Here is a 23,607-nt window from a genome sequence, read left to right as displayed (position 1 = left end):
TGATCTTTGGTTTTACGTTTCCCATCTTGCGCATACGTCGTAACCTAGCAACAAATGTAACAAAACCAAAAAGTGAACAGGAAGACGCACGGGGCTTCCGGGATACATTAGGGGTAATTTTACAGAACCCTACGCTGACTTATTTTGTGAAAATAAAAAAAAAAATGGTCAAACAGGCGATTCAGATTTTTGCACGCGTTAAACCAAACAAGAAGTCAGTGTCGGTGAGTGATTAAAACTGTTAACGTTAGTTTTGGAAGGTGTAACGTTACACCATAACATCGGAAGCTGTCCAAGGTACCATGTGGCAAGATTAAGTTAGCTCTGTCATCTGCAAATGTATGAGTGTTATGCGAAAGTAAAGTCAGTGTTAAATGATGCTTAATGAACTTTTGAAAAAGTCTGGAAAAAAGACTGAAAAAAGCTTAAGTTATCTGATGCCAACTAAAATTACTGTAATGGCTGGTATTGGTGGAGGTCGTAAAGCCAGGCTACTGTATGCAAAGGCTACTGTATGTAAACAATGCAACTCATTTAGTAGGCTAATGTTATTCAGTGCACAAAACTAACGACTGATAAAACAAGTCATGTTAACCCACGTGTTTTTCTTCGGATCGAGGACATAAGGCATAATATATACAGTCTATTCCTCCGTGGTATATCCATATCTTCATCTTTAAGGTTGCAATTGTATGTCTGTTTATTTATTTATTCATGTATAACAGCAACATGCCACTGTTATGTTGGTGTGTAGCTAGCCATATGCATCGGTGGCATTTGGTTATGGACGATTATGGTATTTGTCAGACGATTTTGTCCAAAGCAACTTACACAAAGTAGAGCCTTAATGAAAAAAGTAGCCTAAATGCATTGAGTTAGTTATTGGTTTATATCCATTGTGGGTGCATGAATATGTAGGCTTATTCTGTGGATGAAGATGGCCACTCTCTGGAGTTTGAGGTGCCGAAGGATCTTGCTGATGGCTTCATCAACAACAAAAAGGACAAGTACAGATTCAGGTAAGGTGGTAGTTCAGGGCAGAATGGGTTTTAAACTGTTAGTTGCTACAGCCAGCTCCCAAATACCGGAGTAGAGATACTAGTTAAAGGTAATGTTCAATGACATTTTTTCTATTAAAACAATATATCTGACAATATTTGTTATAATAGTATTCTAATAGTGTGAACAGCATTATAATATAGAATATTGCAATAGTATTATAATGATGTGACCAAGAATTTTGAACCTGAACCTGTTCAGATTTCTGTACTTGGAATGTATCCAAATACCCCAAATTAGATAATGCCTCATTTACATATTTAACCAACATTTCAGGAAAAAGTATTTAACTGGCCTGCTAAGCACTCAATCTCTCTTTATGTTCATCCGTTGTTGTAATAGCCAATTCAATTAAGTAGAACATACTGCAGCATTCTGAAGAGCTGTATAATAAAAAAAGAAGTAATACAAACTTGTACAATTTTTTACTTGTTTCTTTAATTTCCCTGATAGATTCCAGAAGATTTTTGATCAAGCATGCAAACAGGAAGACGTTTTTGAGATGATCGCGAAGCCTGTAGCTGACAGGTAGGATGGATCATCTACAAGTTCTACTGGGTGTCTCATGACGTTGGTAGGAAATAGTGGAATATTTGTTTTACTAGTGCCAACAGTTTTTCAGGAGAGCTACAGTAGTCCTGTAGTTTTTGAGAGTAAGGTTAGTGTGAGCGAAATACACGTAAATGGACTGCATTTATCACTTTTCTCCTCCTCCAAGTACTCAACACTTTACAGAGTATTGCCTCACATTCACCCATTCATACAGCGATGGCAGAAGCTGCCATGCCAGGCCCCAATGACCACATTGGGAGCACATTGCATCACTGGAACTGCCTTTCTATGTAGATTAAGAATATAAGGGGCAGTGGGCATAAAGCTGAATCCTAGAATTAAGTTAAGAATGTGCAGATCTAGTAAGTGTCCTGGAGGCCAGAGTGAGGGAATGAGCCTCTTATCCAGTACGCTACCACCCCAAGCTGAGTAATTATCATTTTATGTGGAGAACAGTGGGGGCAATCCAAAGTGCATCAGTGATGTTGCTGGATATGCTTAAACAATGGTACGTATTATAGCTTTTTCAGTGATAATGTCAAGGTAAGTCAGACTAATGTCTAATTGAATTAGTTGATATTTCTGTCAACAGAGTGTTGTCTGGGTACAACGGAACCATCTTTGCCTATGGCCAGACCGGGAGTGGGAAGACGTTTACCATCACGGGAGGAGCCGAGCGCTATTCGGACCGTGGAATCATTCCCCGTACACTTTCGTACCTATACCAGCACTTCAGCCAGGTGTGTTTACAGTATGTGTGTCAAAACTTTGACAGGAAAGATGCTGCCGAACTTTAATGTTTAATAGAATAGTAGTAGTGTTTATTTTATTTTATGTTTAATAGAATAGTAGTAGTATTTATTTTATTTGTATTCTATTTTATTTTTGTATTGCTGTGTTCAAAGCAGTAGTAAGTCGTTTTAGTTGGTTCTGATTAAAGGTTTGCTAGCAGGTTGACACGTCATGTACTACTCTCATAGTTTTATAAAGGATAAAAAACAGTCCCTTGTGGTACTGCAAAGCAGCAGCAATATAAAAAGAGAATACTGTACTACAATAATTAGTAGCAATTTGCAAAATGGGATGTTAGTATAGGCATAACTCTAGTGCACCTCAATTGCAGATGTCCACATTATCTCACCCCAATTCAAACCCTAAATACCTTGTCGTGACTGGTGAACTTGTATGCCTGTGGGTTTCATAAGTTCTTAATCAGGTTCTATGATGGTTGCCAGGGTTAGTCTGGGGAACTTCTTTAATCTTAGAGGCGGCTATGCACTCATCTCTTTAGCGATACAAAATCTCTACAGCCTGGACTGAGAAGGGGTTAGCTCTAAGGGCATGGTGCAGCGGCCGTGAAGTCACGACTGGCAATCGGTCGACCTGGGTTTGATTCCCACCGTCGTTGCGAGTCCTTGCCGCTTTGGATAGAAACATCTGCTGTATATCAGTCAGCTTTAACTTCATGGCGTAGTTCTCCAAGGTCCTTAGGGGTAGCTGCAAAGTCTCTGGTGTTCTGTATTCAAGGACAGTTTTATGCAGATAGATACATCCAACTTTGTATATATGTGCAAAAGCATATAGAATGACATGTCAGGTATCAGTGTTTTTTTGGTCAGTGTTTTTTTGGTAATTTTATCCACAGGACAAAAGCATGGTGTACACGACTCATATATCCTACCTTGAAATCTACAATGAAATGGGCTTCGATCTGCTCGACCCACGTCAGGAGGCATCTACCCTAGAGGACTTGCCGTAAGTAATTATGATAATTTTGCAAGTGCTCTATGCTCTAATACAATTTGTGGTGCCCAGAACTAAATGGTATCTTCAATGTCCAGCACAGTTAAAAAAAATAAGTCTGACTGTTATCATTAAAAGGAGTCAAACGTTTAGTAATCAGGACATAATACAATACATGCTAATAAGATAATGTTGAGCAATAATTATACTCCACTTGCAAAATACTCAAGCTATTTGTGCCAAGCTATTTGTGCAGCTAACAAACAAATAAAAAGTCTAGCAGGCATCTATGTTGAGAAGTGGATAAGGTAAAAAAGGGAAAGTGAGACATTAAATAACAAAATAAGTAACAAAACTGGTGCTCTGAATACTGATTTCTTTGTTTCTGAAAGTTGACACATTCAACCACAATCTGAGTTACACCTGCTTTTACTGTAAAAGGATGAAAACTTCCACTGCAAAACAGACATGCACCATCACTCATAGTTTTCATAAACAGGAAAACCTAATTAATCCCTCTCCTAACTCAACGTTTCCCCTCCCATGTCTGTGTATGAAACCCCCACTTTTCTCGACTTCCCCACGAGTGCATGAGTAATGAAAACACATCTTGCCATTCTGCTCTCCTGTGGCTGGCATACTGCAGTTACAGTCATGTGCGGTCAGTTTGTGCGTACGTTGTCAAGTTTTTAGGCGCACGTAGCGAAGAAATAATGACTGAAACGGGCACTAACATGTTAGTACAGCTGTACGAACATTATGGGCAGACTGTGTCCACAGGAGTGTAATTTTGGCTAAAGTGACTCATGTGCGTTCATGTGCATTAACTCTGGTTCTAGAAAGGTAACCATCCTCGAGGACACAGAACAGAACATCCATCTGAAGAACCTGTCATTATTGCAGTCTGACAATGAGGAGGAGGCTTTAAATTTGCTCTTCCTTGGGGATACCAATCGAATGATTGCAGAGGTGAGTGGGTACAGTTGGTGGAGGCAGTGTTTTTTGTTGTTGTTTTTTGTTGTTGTTGTTGTTGTTGTTGTACCTTTGCTGAAATTTAACTTGAAATCGACTGAAATTGAATTACTATTTTAGTTACAATTGATGATTCTACATGATGTTAAAGTGTCATGCATTTTGTTGCATTATGATTGTAGTTTTTATTCTTACCAACGTTATGAGTTGGAGGGCTGCAAACACATCATCTGATTTAGATAGGGACAAGAAATCTGTGCTAAATGAGAATAGGTTTTTTTTGTGTCTTTATTAATTTTGTCTTCTATTATCTATTTATTTATTTATTTTTTAAAAAATATTTTATGTTTTAAATTGTGCTATATAAATAAACTTGACTATGAATAGTCCATATGAATATTCAGATTCATATCATACTAGTATAGTATTAGACAACTCTCCGTTCTTATCTGCCGTTCATGTGTCTGCCCTGTCCTTTTTCCCTGCTGCAGACCCCAATGAATCAAGCCTCTACCCGCTCCCACTGTATTTTTACTATCCATCTCTGTAGCCGGGAGCCGGGTTCAGCCACAGTGCGGCGCTCCAAGCTGCACCTGGTTGACTTGGCCGGTTCTGAACGTGTGGGCAAAACAGGTGTAGGGGGACAGCAACTCACGGAAGCAAAATACATCAACCTGTCTTTGCACTACCTGGAGCAGGCAAGGGGCAGACTTTCACAACAGTTCATTTAAATATAGTTTCTCCTTGTATGCTTGAATATGTGCCTATACAATGGCTCGCAAAAGTATTCAATCTAAGTTATTTGTCTACTATCATTACGTACATACACACATACAGGCAGGCAAACCCTAAACTGTGACATGGTTGAAAGCTTCAGTTTTTAATGTATTTATTTTTTTTAATATTAGTGGATAAACAACCTATAATGCGAAGTACTTTCAGGGGTGTTGCAAGGCACTGTATGATCAATAGTTGTTGAAAAGATTATGTCCGGTATGAATGTACTGTATCTGAGTGTCAGATGCTACACAGATACAGATTGCTATGTTTATTATTTCCTCTAGGTCATCATTGCCCTTTCGGAGAAGAATCGCTCCCATATTCCATATCGCAACTCAATGATGACATCAGTGCTGAGGGACAGCCTGGGTGGCAATTGCATGACCACTATGATTGCTACTGTGTCTGTCGACACAAGAAATTTGGATGTAAGCTTCATGCTTTTCAATCTCACCTGTTAGGCCCACATCCCATAGAATAAACTGACCGTTTAAATGTGATATAAATTCAGAATGTATGTGGCAGTATTGCCTTTAAAAACCTCTTAGTTGATGACTATAATACCAATTTAATTACCTCTGCTAATGAGGTTATGTTTTAACCCCTGTCATGGTATTACATTTGCAAATAGATTTTGCATAGTTACTCAGAAATGAATGACCGGACACAGACCACTGGATTAACAGGTGAACGCAATACAGACTAAATAGAATAAGAAGGCAAGAGAATATGAAGAGAGACTGATGGAACTGATGATGTGATAGAGTAAGAAACCAAACAGTTATCAAACAGTGTAGAGAGACACAGGAAATGACAGATACACCACTAGATAAACAAGGAGGTACATGGTAAACAGGAACTAATAAACAGGAACAGGAAGTAAACAAAGCACACAACAACCGGTAATACAAACGTAAGAGTACAAAACTGTAACTAAAGACATAGGAACCCAGGACTATGATTGAGTAAACCATGTCATCAACACAAATTAATTGAATTAATTAATGAATTTGAAATATCAGTCCTTTGCTTCATTGCTTGTGTCTCCTGCTGTGTTATCAAACAGGAGTCCATTTCCACCTGCCGCTTTGCCCAACGGGTTGCCCAGATAAAAAATGAAGCTCTTCTTAATGAAGAACTGGATCCAACACTGGTAAGAGGTTACTTTTAATATTAAATGCATTTGAAGATTTCTACAGCTAAAATAATAAAACTTATTTACACATGTGGACATTATGCCTGTGCACATTATTATTCACACACGCACAAAATATTTCTATAGGTCCAAACATTTCTTTGCACATGAACAAATTATTTTACCCAGCTTTAGAAACTTTATTACACATGTGAATATCTTCTCACAAGCTGAAAATATTAATGGCCCTGCTTTACCGCAAAAGATATAGCATTTCACTGACTTTTTTTTTGTAATTTCTCAGCTAATTACGCGTTTGAAGAAGGAGGTGCAGACCCTAAAGGATGAGCTTGCCATGATAACTGGAGAGCAGAGGAGTGATGTTCTAACTCCACATGAGATCCAGAGGTGCTCAATTATAACTTACATTTCTGTAAAAAGGATTAGATTGTTGACAAACAATGCCCCGATATATTACTTCCTTAGAAATGAACAGTATCTTCACATAAGTGTCATTCTACATAAGGTCCATTGCATGTCAATTTATCAAATTTACTGGGACCCATACACTTTTGTCTGATACAGTTATGATAAATATTGTGAGGTTGAAGTGAAGTGCATGGGGCATTTGTGGAATTGTCGAGGCTGATCATTGATGTTTCAATTTGGCAAGTTCATGCCATCCCACATCAATGCAATTCATTTGGTCACCAATATACTGTTGAAGTTCGATTAGAAATGCTTTGAGAACCACTAAAATATAACAAAATTGCAATACCCTTTTTCTTTTCAAATGTGTGTCAAAGAACCGTTACGGGACAAGTAACAAGACAAGACTACACAAAGTAGTGTGTGATGGCGATTATTGAAGTCAACTGGAATCATTTATCATAATGGGCTTGGATTTGCACAATGTGCAACATGGCAGACAATGCGCCAAGACCTATGGCACAGTAGTGACAGCTAACTTAATTATTTGGCAGAATCAGTTTGCCCGTATAATACTTTGTGCATGACCCAGCGTGCAAAAGTGGCTGTGTCTGTGCCTGTTTATGTAAATTAGCAAGTTCTCTGAAAATGAATGACTTCAAAGGTAAGGCTTGGCCAATGCCTTCTAGAGAAGTACTACACCATCTTTGTTATTGTGGGCCTGTGTGTGTGTGTGAGTGTGTGTCCTGGAAAGGAGCACTAGTACATCGTATTGCAAAAAAAGACAACATCCCTGAAGACCCATCAACATGGAGGGATATATCCCTCCTCCCAACCATCTACTGTACAAGGTATTCATGAAATGCATCCTGGCCAGAGTCCTCCCTTGGCTGGTGGAGGCTGACATCCTATCCACCAAGCAAAATGCATCAATACATACATCAATAGGCAAGGTATGAATGAGCATGTGTTTTGCCTTAAAACAGGGATTGATGACTTTAAGCATGAGTCCTGCAGATTGCATTTAGTCTTCTTAGACTTTAGTGATGCATTTGGGACTCTACCGCACAATGTCATGATCAGATCACTAGAGGAAATACAACTACCTCAACTGTTCATTGACATAGTGAAAGATGTGTACAGAGGCTCCTTTATCAAAGTAATCTGCGGAAAACAGCTTACTCACCCCCAGTGGGAAGGGGGACTGGGGGTACCAAACATGGAATGGATCTACACCAGCATGCGGATTTCCCATCTTCTGAACATGCTGAACAGTGGCGACAAGGATGTTAGGGAGCTGGCTCGATCCTCCCTGTTCCTGGACCTAAGAAGACGCAAGTTCTCTTTGGCCAGGGAGTCAGGTCCCCACTTCCTAGGATTCAAAAGAAAAAACAGCAGAAAACTTGACCCACTCTGCTGGTTTTGGGGTCTGGTCAGACTGGTCAGATCTGAATGACCTTTGCTTGCGAACAGGAGTGTCACTGGAGTGGTCTGAGAGAGACTCTGCGGTCTGACTCTGGGACTGTGATGGTCTAAGAGGACATTATAACTGACCCTCTCACTGCTGTCAAGGCAACAGTCAGTCACATATGGTGGTCACAGCCACCTGCTTACATCTGCAGGTGGCCGGAAAACTCTTATGGACTTACACCAACATCAACAACAACAACACTGGACTGGACTTACACCAACATCATCAACAACAACACTGGACTGGACTGAAACTTCAGGGAAAACTTGCATGTCTTCCCTTTGCTGATCACTCTGTCTCACTCATTCCTCAAGAACACTGCACTGAATGAGGACATTCTCACATGTACAGTTAAAGCCAGATTACAAGTCCTTCCTACTAGACTCAACCTCTCTATCTGGTTTCCCACAACTCAGGTCCCTCATTGCTTGCATCACAACTCAGAACATATCACTGAAACACTGTCACACATCCTAAATTGCTGCCATGCCTACAAAAGAATACATAGCACGTAGGGGTGTAACGGTACACAGAAGTCACGGTTCGGTTCATACCTCGGTTCGGACATCACGGTTCAGGGTACGAAGTTCGGGTAATAATGGAGGAAAAGCCAAACCAAAAATGCAGAAAGCAATTTTTTTTATTGTGCATGTATCAGGCTGTACCACCTAGTGTCATACAGTCTCTTCCCTGAGCTATCTGCAACAGCCTGAAGTGTGTAAGATGTAGGCTAAACAGTACAATAAGTACCCAGACTCCATCTGTAAGTTGTAAACAAAATAAGACAATCAGCTATAAAACTTAAAATAGGCCTACAGCATCTCTTATTTCTGAAAGTGCCAATTACATAGAATAATGATTTTTAAAAATCCACTTAAGCAAGACCTTCAACATCTGTGTTTAGTTGTATATGGAAGGGTCTACAATTTGCCTCAATATTTTTCAGTGTGCGTACAGTAATAATCTAGCCTACTAACTGAAAATATCACACTATTTTGCCTTCTTTTAAAAAACGAAATTGCTCCTTTCATTTCATAAACAGACTACAACTAGAAGTCACATGACTTTGCCCTTCGACGTTAACTCACCGTAGCATTGTTTGTTTATTAGCCTGGTTAGCGTTGACACTTACTGTCTATGCACTTAACACTACCAGCTCCTCGTGTGAGAAGTTACAAGTTACCCCAACATAAAGGTAATTACCACGCGATTTACATAGCTTTCTGTCATTACGAAATTATTTAATTTAAGCCATAGGTTTTGACTCTATTTGTATGTGTATCCAAAGGCTGGTGAAGCGCAGGGGAAGTTTTTTTTTTTCTCATTTCAGTGATTGGTAGCCTACATAATCTGGGTGATTGCTTCGAATATGTGTAGCATATATTTCCACTCACATACCCAACAACTGCTGAACAACGCTGACACACAGTTTCTTATCCACCACTCTCTCGCCTGTACTACTGTAACTGAAGTTCTCAAACTTGCGAAGAGACCAGCTGATCCTTTAATGTGTGTCGCCACCTTAGTGCTACTATCTCTGACTGACTGACTCGACCAACGACCTGACAAAAAAACATAGGCGCCAATCAGAGCTTCAGAGCTAAGGCGAGGCTACAGATTAGCGTTAGGTGTCGCTAAAGAACTCTCGCTACTTAACAGTAATTGCGCATGACATTAATTAATCAGGCACACGAGTTTTATGTTTATTTATACCGTGTATTCTCCGTGTAAATTCATGCACCGAACCGTGACGCCCGTACCGTTTCGGTTCAATACGAATACATGAACCGTTACACCCCTAATAGCACGTCATGACAGAATAGTAGAGTAGTGAAAGACATATCAAACTATTTTCTACCTTCAGTAAGAATGTACAAACTCTCAGGTAAAACCATCCATGTTTCAGCACTGCAATAGTAACCCTAGTACTTTCTTACACCTGGTTGCCAATACACCAGATGTTGTTATCATCAATGAGAAGTCCAGTGAGGTGTACATTTTGGAGGTAGGCTGCACCTTTGATTCTAGCATGGAGGAAGATTTCTACACCAAGGTAGTTAAATACCAACCACTCCTAAACACCATCTCAGAGCTAGGCTACAGCTGCAGACTACCCATTTTCATATTTGGTAACCTAGGACACATGCACAGGTTGGTAGTAAGAGGGTTGCAACAACTTGGGATGGCCAAAAAGTTTGCTAAACAGCTTGCAAAGTACTGTGCCATCTCTGCTATTTCTGACAGCATATTAACAGATATGGCAGAGACGATGCTACTTATACCCTTAAGAACTGAGTATTGTGCTTGTGTTGTGAAGTTGTTGTGTTGTGCACATGAACAAATTATTGCCAACAAATTAAGTTGTGAAGACCTGGTGCATGCCACTGATCCATGGGTTTGCGTATGTATTGTACTGCATCCTTAATATTTGTGTCCCTGTACCATTTTCTTGTGGACATAAATAAATGGTTAAAATGTGTGTGTGTGTGTGTGTGTGTGTGTGTGTGTGTGTGTGTGTGCGCGTACACATGCAGACTACAGGAGCAAGTGAAGGTTTTTCTAGATGATGCAGACCCTGAGGTGAAACTCGAGCTGGGCCCTGACATGAGAAAAAATCATTACTGTTTCTCCTTGCTAAAAGTAAGTAGGGCTTTCTATCTTGAATGTATGCATTGTTATGCATATTTTCCAATCTCTGGATCTGATAGGATCTGGATAGGAAAGTATCTTGTTGTTCAATTTTATTTTTATGGTATATGACAATGTGAAGAGCTGATGAGTGCAATATTTAACATTATTTGTGCAAATTATTTTCATATAATTTCATCACTCTTTCAGTGTTTTCCCTATCACGAGTCCTAAACGATCCTAATATTGAGTGGAGGATTTTACTGCTGTAAATGTCTTTAATCACAGGACAGCAGTTTTGGTAGAATGACCTGTCTTTAAACCAGATTAACTTCAGCTCTAGAGAATTATTATGACAGGAATTCATAAAAAGACCTTGCTGAATAGTAGAGCATATACATTCATATTATGGAAGGTATTGTGTATTTCATGACTAAAACATTTTCTCTTGTGAGTTTAAAAAATCTCCCCTAGGATGAAAAGGAAAAGAATATGTCCCTTTATGTTCTCAAAAATGTATTTTAAAAAGGGTTATTTGCTTCAAATTACCAGCAAACCAGCAATAATGATGCTAGTGATTGTGCAATGTTTTCTTAGGCCAAGATCTGTGAACGTCCATCATCTTACCACAGCAATGGAGACAGTGCTGTGCCTCCAGGCTCCACTGTGACTGATCACATGCAGAGCTCATCTCCAACAGAACTGAAGAAACTAAAAGATATGCTTACTCAGCGAGACAATGAGATCAGTATCCTTTATTTCTCATGGTTTATGCGTTCACGTCCATCCATTGTTTAATTAATGTGTTGGATTCTGTGGCAGTTAATATGTTTATGTTTATGTTTATGTTATTTAGCAGACGCTTTGGTTGGTCATGCAATGTGGATGTAAAATGTGCATACCAATATCATATTTTATATTATTTTATCCTTGACTCAGCTTTTAAGGTATATTGGTGAGTATGTTAAAGAAAGAGAAAAAGCGAGCCCAGGAGGCATTAGCCCAGCTTTCCCAGTGGTCCCCTGCATCCTCTACAGCCACACTCCCCAAGGACTTATCCATACGAAGGAGCGCGGAAGAACTGCCCCCTCTCCAGAAGTCGTTATACAGGAAGCAAGGCAAGTGAGCTCACATACAGAATGGTACAGTTCATGTTTTAAGAAGGTGCACAAAAGTGGCGGGTTCTGTGGCGCAGCTGTATACAGCGTCCATACCTCTGGGGTTTATTAACCAGGGGCCTGTTTAGGAATCCTTTTGTTTTTGTTATCATTATTCTTTGTGCGTACTGAGTCAACAGTTGTCAAGTTGTCAATACAATTCTGTAGGTGATCTCAAAGATAAACAGTCAAATAGATAAGACCCACATATTCAACACAAACTCAAACGATTTTCTCACTTCCTTAGATCCAGAGTTTTCAATAGGACGGCAAGAGGCTTTTGATATCTTCAAGAGAGACCATGGTGACCAACTGATCATTGATGAAAACAAGGTTTTACTAAAACAAAGGTGCGTGACTGTCTGAAGTGGTTTCTCAGTCTTGTATGTAAATTGTATGTACAGTGGTGTGAAAAAGTGTTTGCCACCTTCCTGATTTCTTATTTTTTTGCATGTTTGTCACACCTAAATGTTTCAAATAATCAAACAAATTTAAATATAAGACAAATAAAAGATAACACAAATAAACATAAAATGCAGTTATTAAATTAAGGTTTTTATTATTAAGAGGGGGGTCTAAACCTACATGGCCCTGTGTACCAACAGTAAACCAGTATCAACTTAACTTTGGAATCCTTGATCCTAACAAGACTTGTTCACTCCTTTCAGTTGGATAACTATCCTAGGTCCAATGTGGCTGTCCTTTGTTACAGGTATTCTGAAGCCAAGGCTTTAGGAGAAAAGGTCAACAATGTAAGAAGCAAAGTCAGTAAGTATTTCCACTTAAAAATGGACTGTATGTGGGCAAACCATAGCATTTTCTAGAGATAGCAAGAGATGCTCAAAGTCAAGTTATCAGTACTACCGGTACTGAGTTTTGGTCTAAAATTAGTGAGCTAGCTACCTAAAAGATGTGCAAAACCATGCAAACACCACACCTACAGTACCTTATTGCCACTGCTAGAAGCTTGCTAATATGCCAGCTGGTTTTGCCAATATAGTGTTTTAGTGATAAAGTCAGCAGTGTTGTGCTGTGAAAGTTTGTCTTTCATTTTTGCCGTGTGTTCCAACCCGGAACACAGAACCCTTTAGTGCTAAACACTAACAAGATACGTGAAGGAACAGCTCCACTGATGTTTTTCTGTTTTTTTCAATTGTTCAGTCATGTGACTACACATAACAAAAAAAGAAAACAGAAAAAAGCACACATATTTATTATGTTTTTTTTTGTCAAGCAAAATTGACTTTGAAAAAGCAAAATTAAACATTTGACACATAATAATTATTAGATTTACACTCAATCAACATGAATATTCAAGCTTTTGACTCCAGTGGTACCAGGCATGTGATATAACTCTATTACTTATACTCCTCATGCCCTATGTGTCTCCTCCATGTACCTTCATGTCGAAACGTTGTCTTTTGTGCATTAAATATATGGGAGTCTGAAGCAGTGTTGCGGACATTATATTTTTTCATTTGAGTCAGTTTTTTTTTTGTCCTGCACCTGCAACCTGCCACACTTTTTGCTGTGTGTCTCCTCCATGTACCTTCATGTCTTGTATCAATGTGTCAGATGAATTGAAGACACAGCTGGAACTCAGAAGACGGCAGATCGCTGTGCAAGGTAGGTTATAATCAGAGATTAACTTGGGATTGGGTGGTAAACAACATCAGATATTTCAGGCAGTAAATGCCCCGGTAAGAACCAGATTTTGTTCAAATCTACACACCTATGGCTACTGAAAAATGTAAGGTTAATTTATCAAATGTTACTTTGAAGTATTAGAATTTTCCAACGAAAGGGCCGGTCATTGGTGCTTTTACGATATGTCACTAGCACCTGATTTGTTGCACCTTCTCAGCTTTATCAATAATTGGGGGTATATTAAGTGTTAAGTAATGACTGGCCATCTTTTCTGTAGGGGTGACAACAGGATCTCCAGTCTCAGAGCAAGCTGACCCTGTGGAGGAGAGGCTACTTGCTCAAATTGAAGAAGAGAAAAATAAGTATGTGTGTGCACGTGAGCCACATGATTCCGTTATAACTCAGGGAATATGTGTTTTTTTAGGCACGGATCACACTGACCAGCGGCAAGCAGCAGATCTCTTATTGTTCTCTATGGTTCCTCAGTGGAACAAGCAGCAGATCTCTTATTGTTCTCTATGGTTCCTCAGTGGAACAAGCAGCAGATCTCTTATTGTTCTCTATGGTTCCTCAGTGGAACAGCTGCTGTGGCAGTGTTACGCTGGTGTCAAACAATTTGAGCATTGAACTTGGCTGAACTTTCAGAGTGTAACGCGAGTGTAGACCATTCGTGTAACTTTGGAACGAGATAGAGAACTTCTTTTGTTATGGTCTGAGTGTTGTGTTACACTTTACCGCTGCCATTTCATTATTTCCAATGTGATCTCCGACTTGGAGTTAGATACAGGCCAGGCCAGTACTTTGTTAAGATCTGCTGTCAATTACAGTTATAAGAGCACCTTTGGCCGACTGAAAGGCCTGAAGACAGAGATCGAGCATTTGCAGCTGCTGCTGGAGAAGGCAAAGATTAAGCTGCACAAGGACTTCCAGGACTGGTGGAAACACGAAGCCAAGAAAGCACAGGTGGCACAGCCTGATCCACAGGTACAGTTTGTATATCCTTTAGGATTTAACTTATCATATTAGCGTGTCAATTTTATTTGCCCATCAGGGCAGAAAAGGCGCACTCTGCTAGGGGATATTGCTATCAAACTAGGACTGTTATTATGACCGCCGCGCAGCGAAGCGGCGGCACATGGATAGCATGGAACCATCGTTTTTCGTTTTGATCTGTAGCCCCGCCGCTGGACTGGAGCCCCCGAAAGGAGGGTAGGGCAGACACAGTTTTCTGTGAATATCTCGAGAACCGTAAGGTTTAGGAGGACCATTTTTTTTTTGTATGTTGATCTCCATGGGGCCATGTCAACCCATTCCATAACCACTCATGTATAGCACCACCTAGTTTTACAAAAAAAGTAAAAATGAGGTGTTGTAATCGCAGGTATCTGTGACCTAACATAGTCAAAACTGCACGAAATTGGAAGTGTAGGATCATTATGACACCCTCTGAATGCACACCAAGTTTTGTGGAATACCATTCATGGGGGGCCACACAATACATTAATTTATGTTACTATACACCAACTGGCCTGTAGGTGGCCGGAGACAGTTTTCTGTGAATATCTCGAGAACCGTAGGGCCTAGGAGGTCCACTTTTTTTTGTATGTTGGTCTTAAGGGGGCATGTCAACCCATCCCATTACCACTTATTTCATGTATAGCCACCTAGTTAAAAATTAAAAAGCAAAAAAATTAGGTGTTTTCATCACAATATCTCTGGCTGACATGGTCAAAACTGCAATGAAATTGAAAGTGTAGGATCATTATGACACCTTCGAATGCATGCCAAGTTTTGTGAACTTTCGTTCATGGGGGCCTTACAATAAAATGATTTATGTGTACATTTAGTGACCAGACACCAACAAGGATTCGTGGGACACTGAAAGACCGGGTACACTAAACTTGGTGGGCATGTAACCCCACATGGATAGCATGGAACCATCGTTTTTCGTTTTGATCTGTAGCCCCCGCTGGACTGGACCCCCAAAAGGAGGGTAGGGCAGACACAGTTTTCTGTGAATATCTTGAGAACCGTAGGGCCTAGGATGACCAATTTTTTCTGTATGTTTGCCTCCAGGGGTCATGTTAACCCATTCCATGTGCACACATGTGCATAAACAGATACACACATACATTCACAGTAATCATACGTATGACACATACTCACACAGTAGACATATGTACGCATGCATGCACATGCACATACACACATACGCAGACAAACACACAAGCACGCACACACACACACACACACACACACACACACACACACACACACACACACACCCACACACATAAACATAAACGTGTGCATGCACACATGCACACAATTCAAGAATTTCTCAGAATTATGAACAGGCAAGATGGGGGGGGGTTGTATAAAATGAATTTTACTTGTGAAATCTATGAACTAATCATGTTTTGGTACTTGTTGTCTAGCAGATACCAGTGAGAATTGAGTGTGGATAATGCAATTTAGTGAGACAGTTAGAATCATATAGGCCTTTCAGCGTGATTTATTTTTGTGGAAAAAATGTGCTGGACTGGGCGGCGGTCATATTTTGTACCGCTCTGCGGTACATCTAGTTGTGTAAGTACCAGTTAGGACATTGAATAAGTTCTAAAAGACGTAAGACTTACCGTAATGATACTGCTCTCTGTCACATTCATTAAAGCCTCCATCAGCAGATGCAGAATTGCAAACTTCAACTCTCAGTTAGGCTTTATCTCTTTCATTTATTAAGGTTGTTACACACTGACATCATTCTGATGATCTAATTTACTCATCTGTCCACAGCACCCAGTATTGGAGGTTACCTCTACTGTCCCTAAATCCACTACAACTGTCTCAAGCAATCCAGTAACCAGGTAATTCCTAGCAGTGACACAAACGTACAAAAGGGTTTTTGCAAGAATTATTAGGGCTCCAAGCAGAGCAGTTGTTGGAAATATTCTGTATATTCTAAACTAAAAGTGTTTGACTTTGTGTAATTTTCACAAAATGATTGATGATTTAATTCATCTTTAATTAAAATGTGATGCTAATTTACAAATCAAGCTTACAGGCTAGGGTACAACTACAGTTATTTTGTTGCCAACTAAACTGATTTTGCTGCTCTGCTAGCCTAGAAACTGGAATATTATTTTAAGATGGTTTCTCTTGTATTTTAAGTGTGTGTCTTCTGGAATATCTTAAATTTTGAGTGTCTGTTGAGAGAAAGTGGAATAGAGCATTAGGTCTAATATTCCAATATGTGGTTTAATGTTCTGCATTATGTCCAATATTCAAATTTGTGGTTTAATGTTCTGCATTATGTCCAATATTCCAATATATATAATATAATAGTATTCTGCATTTCTCATTAGTAGGTCACTTTGGCACTATAGGTATGCTCCTACTTCATGACCCTGTATAATATCTGTCCCAACAATGGATAATGTAAGGCGCCAGGGTTGATATCACTTTCCTCAGTTTGTTTTGCGTCAAATGCCATTGGCGTCATTGATTAGGGTAGCCTGGATATCTCCTGCCACTGTTACTGTATGATTATCTATCCTTAGCTGTTGTGTACTTAAACCCTGGATAATTCTGTGTCAAGTCAGAGACGCATATTCTGGAGTGCATTGTGCTTTGTGTGTGTGCCTCTCTCCTGTATGCAGCCAAATTAAACTCTGCATCTTGATTGTACTTCTCCGTGACAGGATCTCGTGTCTCACTTTGGTATGCCGTGTTTTTCGCTCGAAAGGCACCTAATCCTAAACCTAACCCTAACCCTAACCTTAACCCATGGCTAACCCTAGTGCCTTCCAGGCAGCGCTGCCTTGAAGACAACGTTGGGGGCACAAAACACCAAGAAACATGTTTTTCACCAACACTGTCTTCTGACTTATTTCTTTCAGATCCCTGACCTCCTCCAGCCTCTCGGACTCCTCTATCCCCCTAACTGGAGACAGAGAGACAGATGAGGACATCCTGGCCTTCATCAGGGCCAGACAGAGCCTGCTCAACAGAGCTGGTGCACTAAAGTAACGCCTATGTCAGGTACATTCGTACAGCTGGAGTTTACAGTCTTATATACATTTGAAATTTTTTTATTTGTTAGGGGCCAAAATAATACAGTTGTAGATGTACTTTCTTTTGTCAGAGCCTGACAGAATGTTTTTAATTTTTTGTCAAGTTGCGGCCTTTACTAAAAGACTATAAAAGAAATATACAGAGTCTGCACATTCCTTACATACAGCAGCAGTATGCCACATATACGCTCCCCATCAACCTTCTGACCGGAAGGTTAGGCAAGAAAACATTGTAAACACAACAAAATCCAGGTTGAAACATAATTCACTCATATCACAAAAACAGCAGTTTTGATGATGGACTGGAGGTTGACCAGGAAGATTGAATGACGCTTGAATGCTGGACATGATCATTACCGTAACTACAAAGTTGGGTGGGCGCCTGATACCAAGTGTCCACAAGCATGAGTTGCTAGTTTCAAACCCATTCAGTTGCCATACAATGAAAGCACTAACTTTAGTCTTTTGTGGAAGCAAACAATAAATGTGGCCTGTGATCATTTGTAGAAATGTACGACACTTCCAGAGTAGTCTATGAGTTGTCATAGTCGTGGTTGTTTTTCATTCCCATTCTATTAAGTACTCTACATTAACCCAAGTATGTCAGCAGGAGGCATGAATGGTGCGCTACTATAGCAACAGTTAATGACAGTCCAGCAGGAGAGAGACAGGCAGGGTTCCCGCGGGTCTTAAAAAGTCTTAAAAAGCCTAAAATTCAGAACTTAAAATTTAAGGCTTAAAACGTCTTAAAAACGGACAGATTTTCATTCCGAGGTCTTAGAATTCATTTAGTCGGGTCTAAAAAATATTTTACCATCGTTCATTTCCAGAAACGCTGGCTGCAGAAAGTTATTACAAAGTAGCAAAAAAGTATTGAGTCGTAGGTTGCAAAGCAGAGCTTTAGCGTCTTTGCTACCATTGTAACAAAACCAGCAGAATGCTCAGAACATTGGTTCAGTGTGTTGTAATTCTTTCTGGGGGATATTGGTGTTGGTACGTAGCCTACGCAGTGATAAATCTACAAATCCCGTGATACATGCTATACCTGCCCTCAAAATATGTCTGCGTTTCCTACTTTCAACGAGACATGGCTAGATCCAGTGATGCCGCGTTTCTCTATTTTGACCACTTTTTTCGGTAACGAATCTAACGCGCTACTATTTCTAGCAATCAGATTAAAGTGACTTATCCAAGTCACTGTGTGTTAGGCCTACTATTTTTGTCATTTACCTTAGTAAAAGATATATTCTTTGCTTTTTCTTGTCTCGGGATTAACGCCACGTTTTTCAGCATGATGACTCACGTGTAATAGCCTACCACGCAGCAACACAAACATAAACAACAATAGAGGGAGGAGAGAGATGCGCATTTTAGCTATACAGTCATTATTTTGAGTTTGTGTCTGCTAAACATGATAACATTAAGGTACGTTGTACACTCTGTGCTGGTGACAAAGTGCTGTATAGCTAGACATCCCAAGTCTCCCGAAGTTCTGGGAGTCTCCCGATAGTGGCTCCCTGACACCCGCAAATTAGATAAAAATCCCCCGGAATCTAGAACGAACAAGAGCGCGCAAGCCAGACCGGGAATTCAAATCGCTTGTGCATCTGAGTTTAGCGCGCACACGATGGAGAGGGAGAGAGAGAGGGGTGGTGCGTGTGTGCCTGAAGCGCATCCAAGACAGAGCATCCTGGCCTGTTTGGCTAAATCAACCAATCAATTTTCAGTGTAGGTGGGCTTTTATCTTTTTTCTCCCAAACTAAATTAATCAGTTCAGTGTATCTAGGAACAGGAGCATCATGGCAGAGTCAGTGGCCCCCAAAAAGGAACATTTAAAACCAATTTCACATCAGACTACACGAAAGTGTACCCTTGTCTCATAAGAGTAAAACATAATGATAGTCTTGCACACTGTACTGTTTGTAGCATTGGCTGCAAAAGACTTGTTGAGGTGAGTTTAACAAGTGTCATTTAATTTGCTATTATTCAGGCCTATACTAGATGGCTAGTTGCCAAGGCTACATGAAAAGCCTTTTCTTTGCAAACACCGCGCTCTCCCGTTTGTTCTCTTTTTGAAAATGAAAAGCCCAAACTACCAAAATCTACATATTCTATCATCACAATTTATATCTATAGGCCTTCCTTATTTGGTGTACTGACTAGACATTATTGAACAAACATCTGAATTTCAGTATCTAAGTAGGCTAAAAGGCTACCTCCCTAAAATTACTTTTTTTCAGGTTGGGATGTCTGCTATACATTGTTGACATTACTGTTAAAATGCATTTCCAATAAAGTGAGTATTGACAAAACCGGTTGTCATTTTTATGTTGAGGCGGCGGGGGGTGTTGTCGGCAGCTGCTGAAAGTAACTAATAAAGTAACTTGTAATCTAACTCAGTTACATTACTGATTACTTGATTTTAAAAGTAACTAAGTTACTTTTTAAAGGAGTAATCAGATTACTTTTTCAAGGTAATTGTGGCAACACTGGCTAGATCACAGCGATGTCTGCTGTTGGTTACAAGTGGTACACAAGTGCAGAGTGTCCACCCAAAACACACTTTCACACCCAGTTTCAACTCGTCTCATTTTTGACTTCCTTGCTGAAATCTATTCTATTTGAGGGCTAGTTTGTTTTAGATTATTTTCATTTTGGGCTTAAGGTTTAGGGCATTTGGTACGTGACACGGATATTTTTCCTTGAGTATACTGCAAGTGAGCAATGTAAAAATCAGTTGGGTTGTAGACGTTGGGTGTGGAAGGTTACTAGTTTGATTGCTTTATCTGTAAATTAAATAAATTAATGCTTTTTCAACGACTTTTCAATGATTTTTTCAGAATTTCTTTGATTTGAATGTTTTTGGGTAATGCGTCGTGTAGGTCTTAAATTTCAATCTTTATGGTCTTAAAAATGTCTTAAAAAGGTCTTAAATTTGACTTATTGAAACCTGCAAGAACCCTGGACAGGGGAGTTTGTGATTGGTTTGTGGTTTAACTAAAGGAAACTTTTTAATCAGTGTTTTTCTCCTTAAAAGCCTTCATGTCATATTATTTTATATGACATTATGTGTTATTGTACTTTGATGTACAGTATATTTCCAGTATAATTAATGTGTCTGAGTTATATTTACCGGTTACCGGTATAGTTACCGGTACTCTATCTTTGAATAAACACACACACACACACACAAACACACACACACCCAGTTCTCGCTCCTCCCATCCAAAAGCATCAAATCACTCTAATCACACACCATACATCAAGTTTAGCTTCTTTCTACATGCAGTGAAGCTACTGAACAGCTACTATATGCACTATACTGACACCACAGAGGTTATAAGTCTGTTGTGTTTATCTACTGTCTTGGGGTACATTAAATGTGTTTACTGTACTGGTATTGTTTTTATTGTTCTTTATTCTGCAGTACTTTATTGTATTTTTTAAAAAAACTGTATTGCATGAATTGAATGTGTTGTGTCTCTCAGGGTTTGTTCTTGTGAGACCATGTCTTTTAAGTCTTACGTAGAGAGGGAAAGCGCAAGAAGTCCATTGTATTCTGAATACACATGACAAACTCAAAAAGTTGAAAATTTAAAATTTTAACTTGAAACAGAGAAGAAAATACCGTATTGATCAGAGACCACCGTGAGGAGACCTCAAGCCCCATGCGAAACAATGAAGTCCAGCATGTGGCCGTGGTTGTGGGGGGATCAGAGACCGCCGTGAGGAGACCTCAAGCCCCATGCGAAACAATGAAGTCCAGCATGTGGCCGTGGTTGTGGGGGGATCAGAGACCGCCGTGAGGAGACCTCAAGCCCCATGCGAAACAATGAAGTCCAGCATGTGGCGTGGTTGTGGGGGATCAGAGACCGCCCGTGAGGGAGACCTCAAGCCCCATGCGAAACAATGAAGTCCAGCATGTGGCGTGGTTGTGGGGGGTCAGAGACCGCCGTGAGGAGACCTCAAGCCCCATCTTAAAACAATGAAGTCCAGCATGTGGCCGTGGTTGTGGGGGGGATCAGAGACGCCGTGGGGAGACCTCAAGCCCCATGCGAAACAATGAAGTCCAGCATGTGGCCGTGGTTGTGGGGGGATCAGAGACCGCCGTGAGGAGACCTCAAGCCCCATGCGAAACAATGAAGTCCAGCATGCGGCCGTGGTTGTGGGGGGATCAGAGACCGCCGTGAGGAGACCTCAAGCCCCATGCGAAACAATGAAGTCCAGCATTTGGCCGTGGTTGTGGGGGGATCAGAGACCGCCGTGAGGAGACCTCAAGCCCCATGCTAAAACAATGAAGTCCAGCATGCGGTCCGTGGTTGTGGGGATCAGAGACCGGCCGGTTGTGGGGTGAGGGAGACCTCAAGCCCCATGCAAAACAATGAAGTCCAGCATGCGGCCGTGGTTGTGGGGGGATCAGAGACCGCCGTGAGGAGACCTCAAGCCCCATGCGAAACAATGAAGTCCAGCATGTGGCCGTGGTTGTGGGTAGGGCTGGTAACACATTATGTAAATGTCACAGAGCTTAGTGTATTTAAAAAACTCAGTGGCTCAGATACAGATTAGAAAAACCTAAAGCAATAATGATAGAGTTGGAGGTCCACTTCCCCCTATAGGTCCTTTTCATCACTATTTATAAAAGCTTGAGGAAGAGAGTTATTAAAGAACTGAGACCGGCCAAATTATGTGTTAAGCCTTCAAGCAATGAATGAAGCACTAGGTAATAGTAAAGACGTTTCAACGCAACCAATGGCTGTGCTAATGGTGACGGGGCTACACATATATGATCATGTATTTTCTATACAGTAACTGTAATATGGTTGTGCATTATACACATTACATACATCAGGTATGCATAATGTATAACAACCTGTGTTTTATTTTAACTGGTTTGAAATGTGTTGTGTTTCGATTGCAGGCCCAGGCATTACTGAATGTCAACTAATATTTTAATAACAGGTGCTATATAGGCTCTACAACCCAACTGACTTCAAAAATGTCAGCCACACATAATGGATGGACTGCTGTGTGTATGTCACTACTAGATGTCCAAGGGATGAACAACAGGATCAGCTGTTCTTCACTCTGCACCATCACAGCTCTTGAGAGTAATCACTGAAGAATCATTCTGAGTGGGTTCTCACAGCACCGAAGACTGAGCATTAACCACATTTTCTTGTGCACAGTTTTTGTTTGTTTGTTTGTTTGTTTAGAGGCTTGTCCAATCATGTTTACCTGCATTTGTAATTTTTACTATAGTGCTTGTCCTATTAAATGTGCCTGTCAGGGGCCATTTGTTTCTTTGACTGTAGTTATTTAATGACATCTTCCAAATCTTCTGTCCAACTTATTCTGTACATGCAGTTCAATTGTTGTCCAGACTTGACTTAGAGGAAGTGTGTGGCTGAAGTCAAGCAATGTCATTCATAGCTCTACACATCACAACCACTTGCACTTGCTTGAGAAAGACCTTGAATTGTTTTGACTTTGCATATCTTGAATAAATTTGTTTGCGAGTTGCTCCTCAGAACAGTGATTTGCATTGAACAAATGACAGCAGGAAACTTGTAAAACTTGCTCTCACTGCTTTACTGAAGGTTAGATCTTGATTTTGTATTTAGTATGGCTGACAGTGACAAATCCAGATCTTCTCTGGTTCTCTGGTGTTTTGGTGGCCGAGGACCTCTTATACAGGAAAGGAAAAAAACAGACGAATTATGCATATATTTACTACAAATCCTAAACACTTCAGACCTGTCTCATATGGTGTGGTATGGAGATATAGTAATATAAAATTAATAAATTACATTAAACTGTAAATAAAAAAATACATAAAGATGTATTAAATCACATTAATATCACCATATGCACATAAACAGAGGGAAAATGTATTGCATTTGGAGTCATCCTTACAAAATTACTTTTTGAATAATTGATCATGAGTGAATGAGTGAAGAGTAG

The 23,607-nt window shown here is 40.1% G+C and overlaps 1 protein-coding gene across 3 annotated transcripts; it reads left to right on the top strand.

Annotated features, from left to right (window-relative positions):
• The first annotated feature begins 87 nt into the window (after positions 1–87).
• kif6 (kinesin family member 6) lies at positions 88–23,156 on the top strand. Of its 3 annotated transcripts, none has more exons than XM_048228662.1 (21): positions 88–224; positions 919–1,019; positions 1,513–1,587; positions 2,204–2,351; positions 3,257–3,366; positions 4,194–4,323; positions 4,818–5,024; positions 5,391–5,534; positions 6,173–6,259; positions 6,546–6,649; positions 10,676–10,781; positions 11,367–11,517; positions 11,717–11,887; positions 12,174–12,276; positions 12,639–12,694; positions 13,502–13,552; positions 13,851–13,935; positions 14,401–14,557; positions 16,370–16,440; positions 17,473–17,614; positions 22,692–23,156. In XM_048228662.1, exons 1-20 carry the CDS (start codon positions 165–167, stop codon positions 17,600–17,602), a joined length of 2,247 nt encoding a protein of 748 aa, XP_048084619.1. In that variant the 5' UTR covers positions 88–164; the 3' UTR covers positions 17,603–17,614; positions 22,692–23,156. The 3 variants fall into 3 exon arrangements, with proteins under 3 accessions (XP_048084619.1, XP_048084618.1, XP_048084617.1); XM_048228661.1 differs by having other exon boundaries at positions 22,606–23,156; XM_048228660.1 differs by having other exon boundaries at positions 22,565–23,156.
• The last annotated feature ends 451 nt before the right edge of the window (positions 23,157–23,607 follow it).

Source organism: Alosa alosa, chromosome 19 (genome assembly GCF_017589495.1).
Source record: "Alosa alosa isolate M-15738 ecotype Scorff River chromosome 19, AALO_Geno_1.1, whole genome shotgun sequence".
NCBI classification, from domain to species: domain Eukaryota; kingdom Metazoa; phylum Chordata; class Actinopteri; order Clupeiformes; family Clupeidae; genus Alosa; species Alosa alosa.
This window is presented reverse-complemented; position numbering and strand designations above follow the sequence as displayed.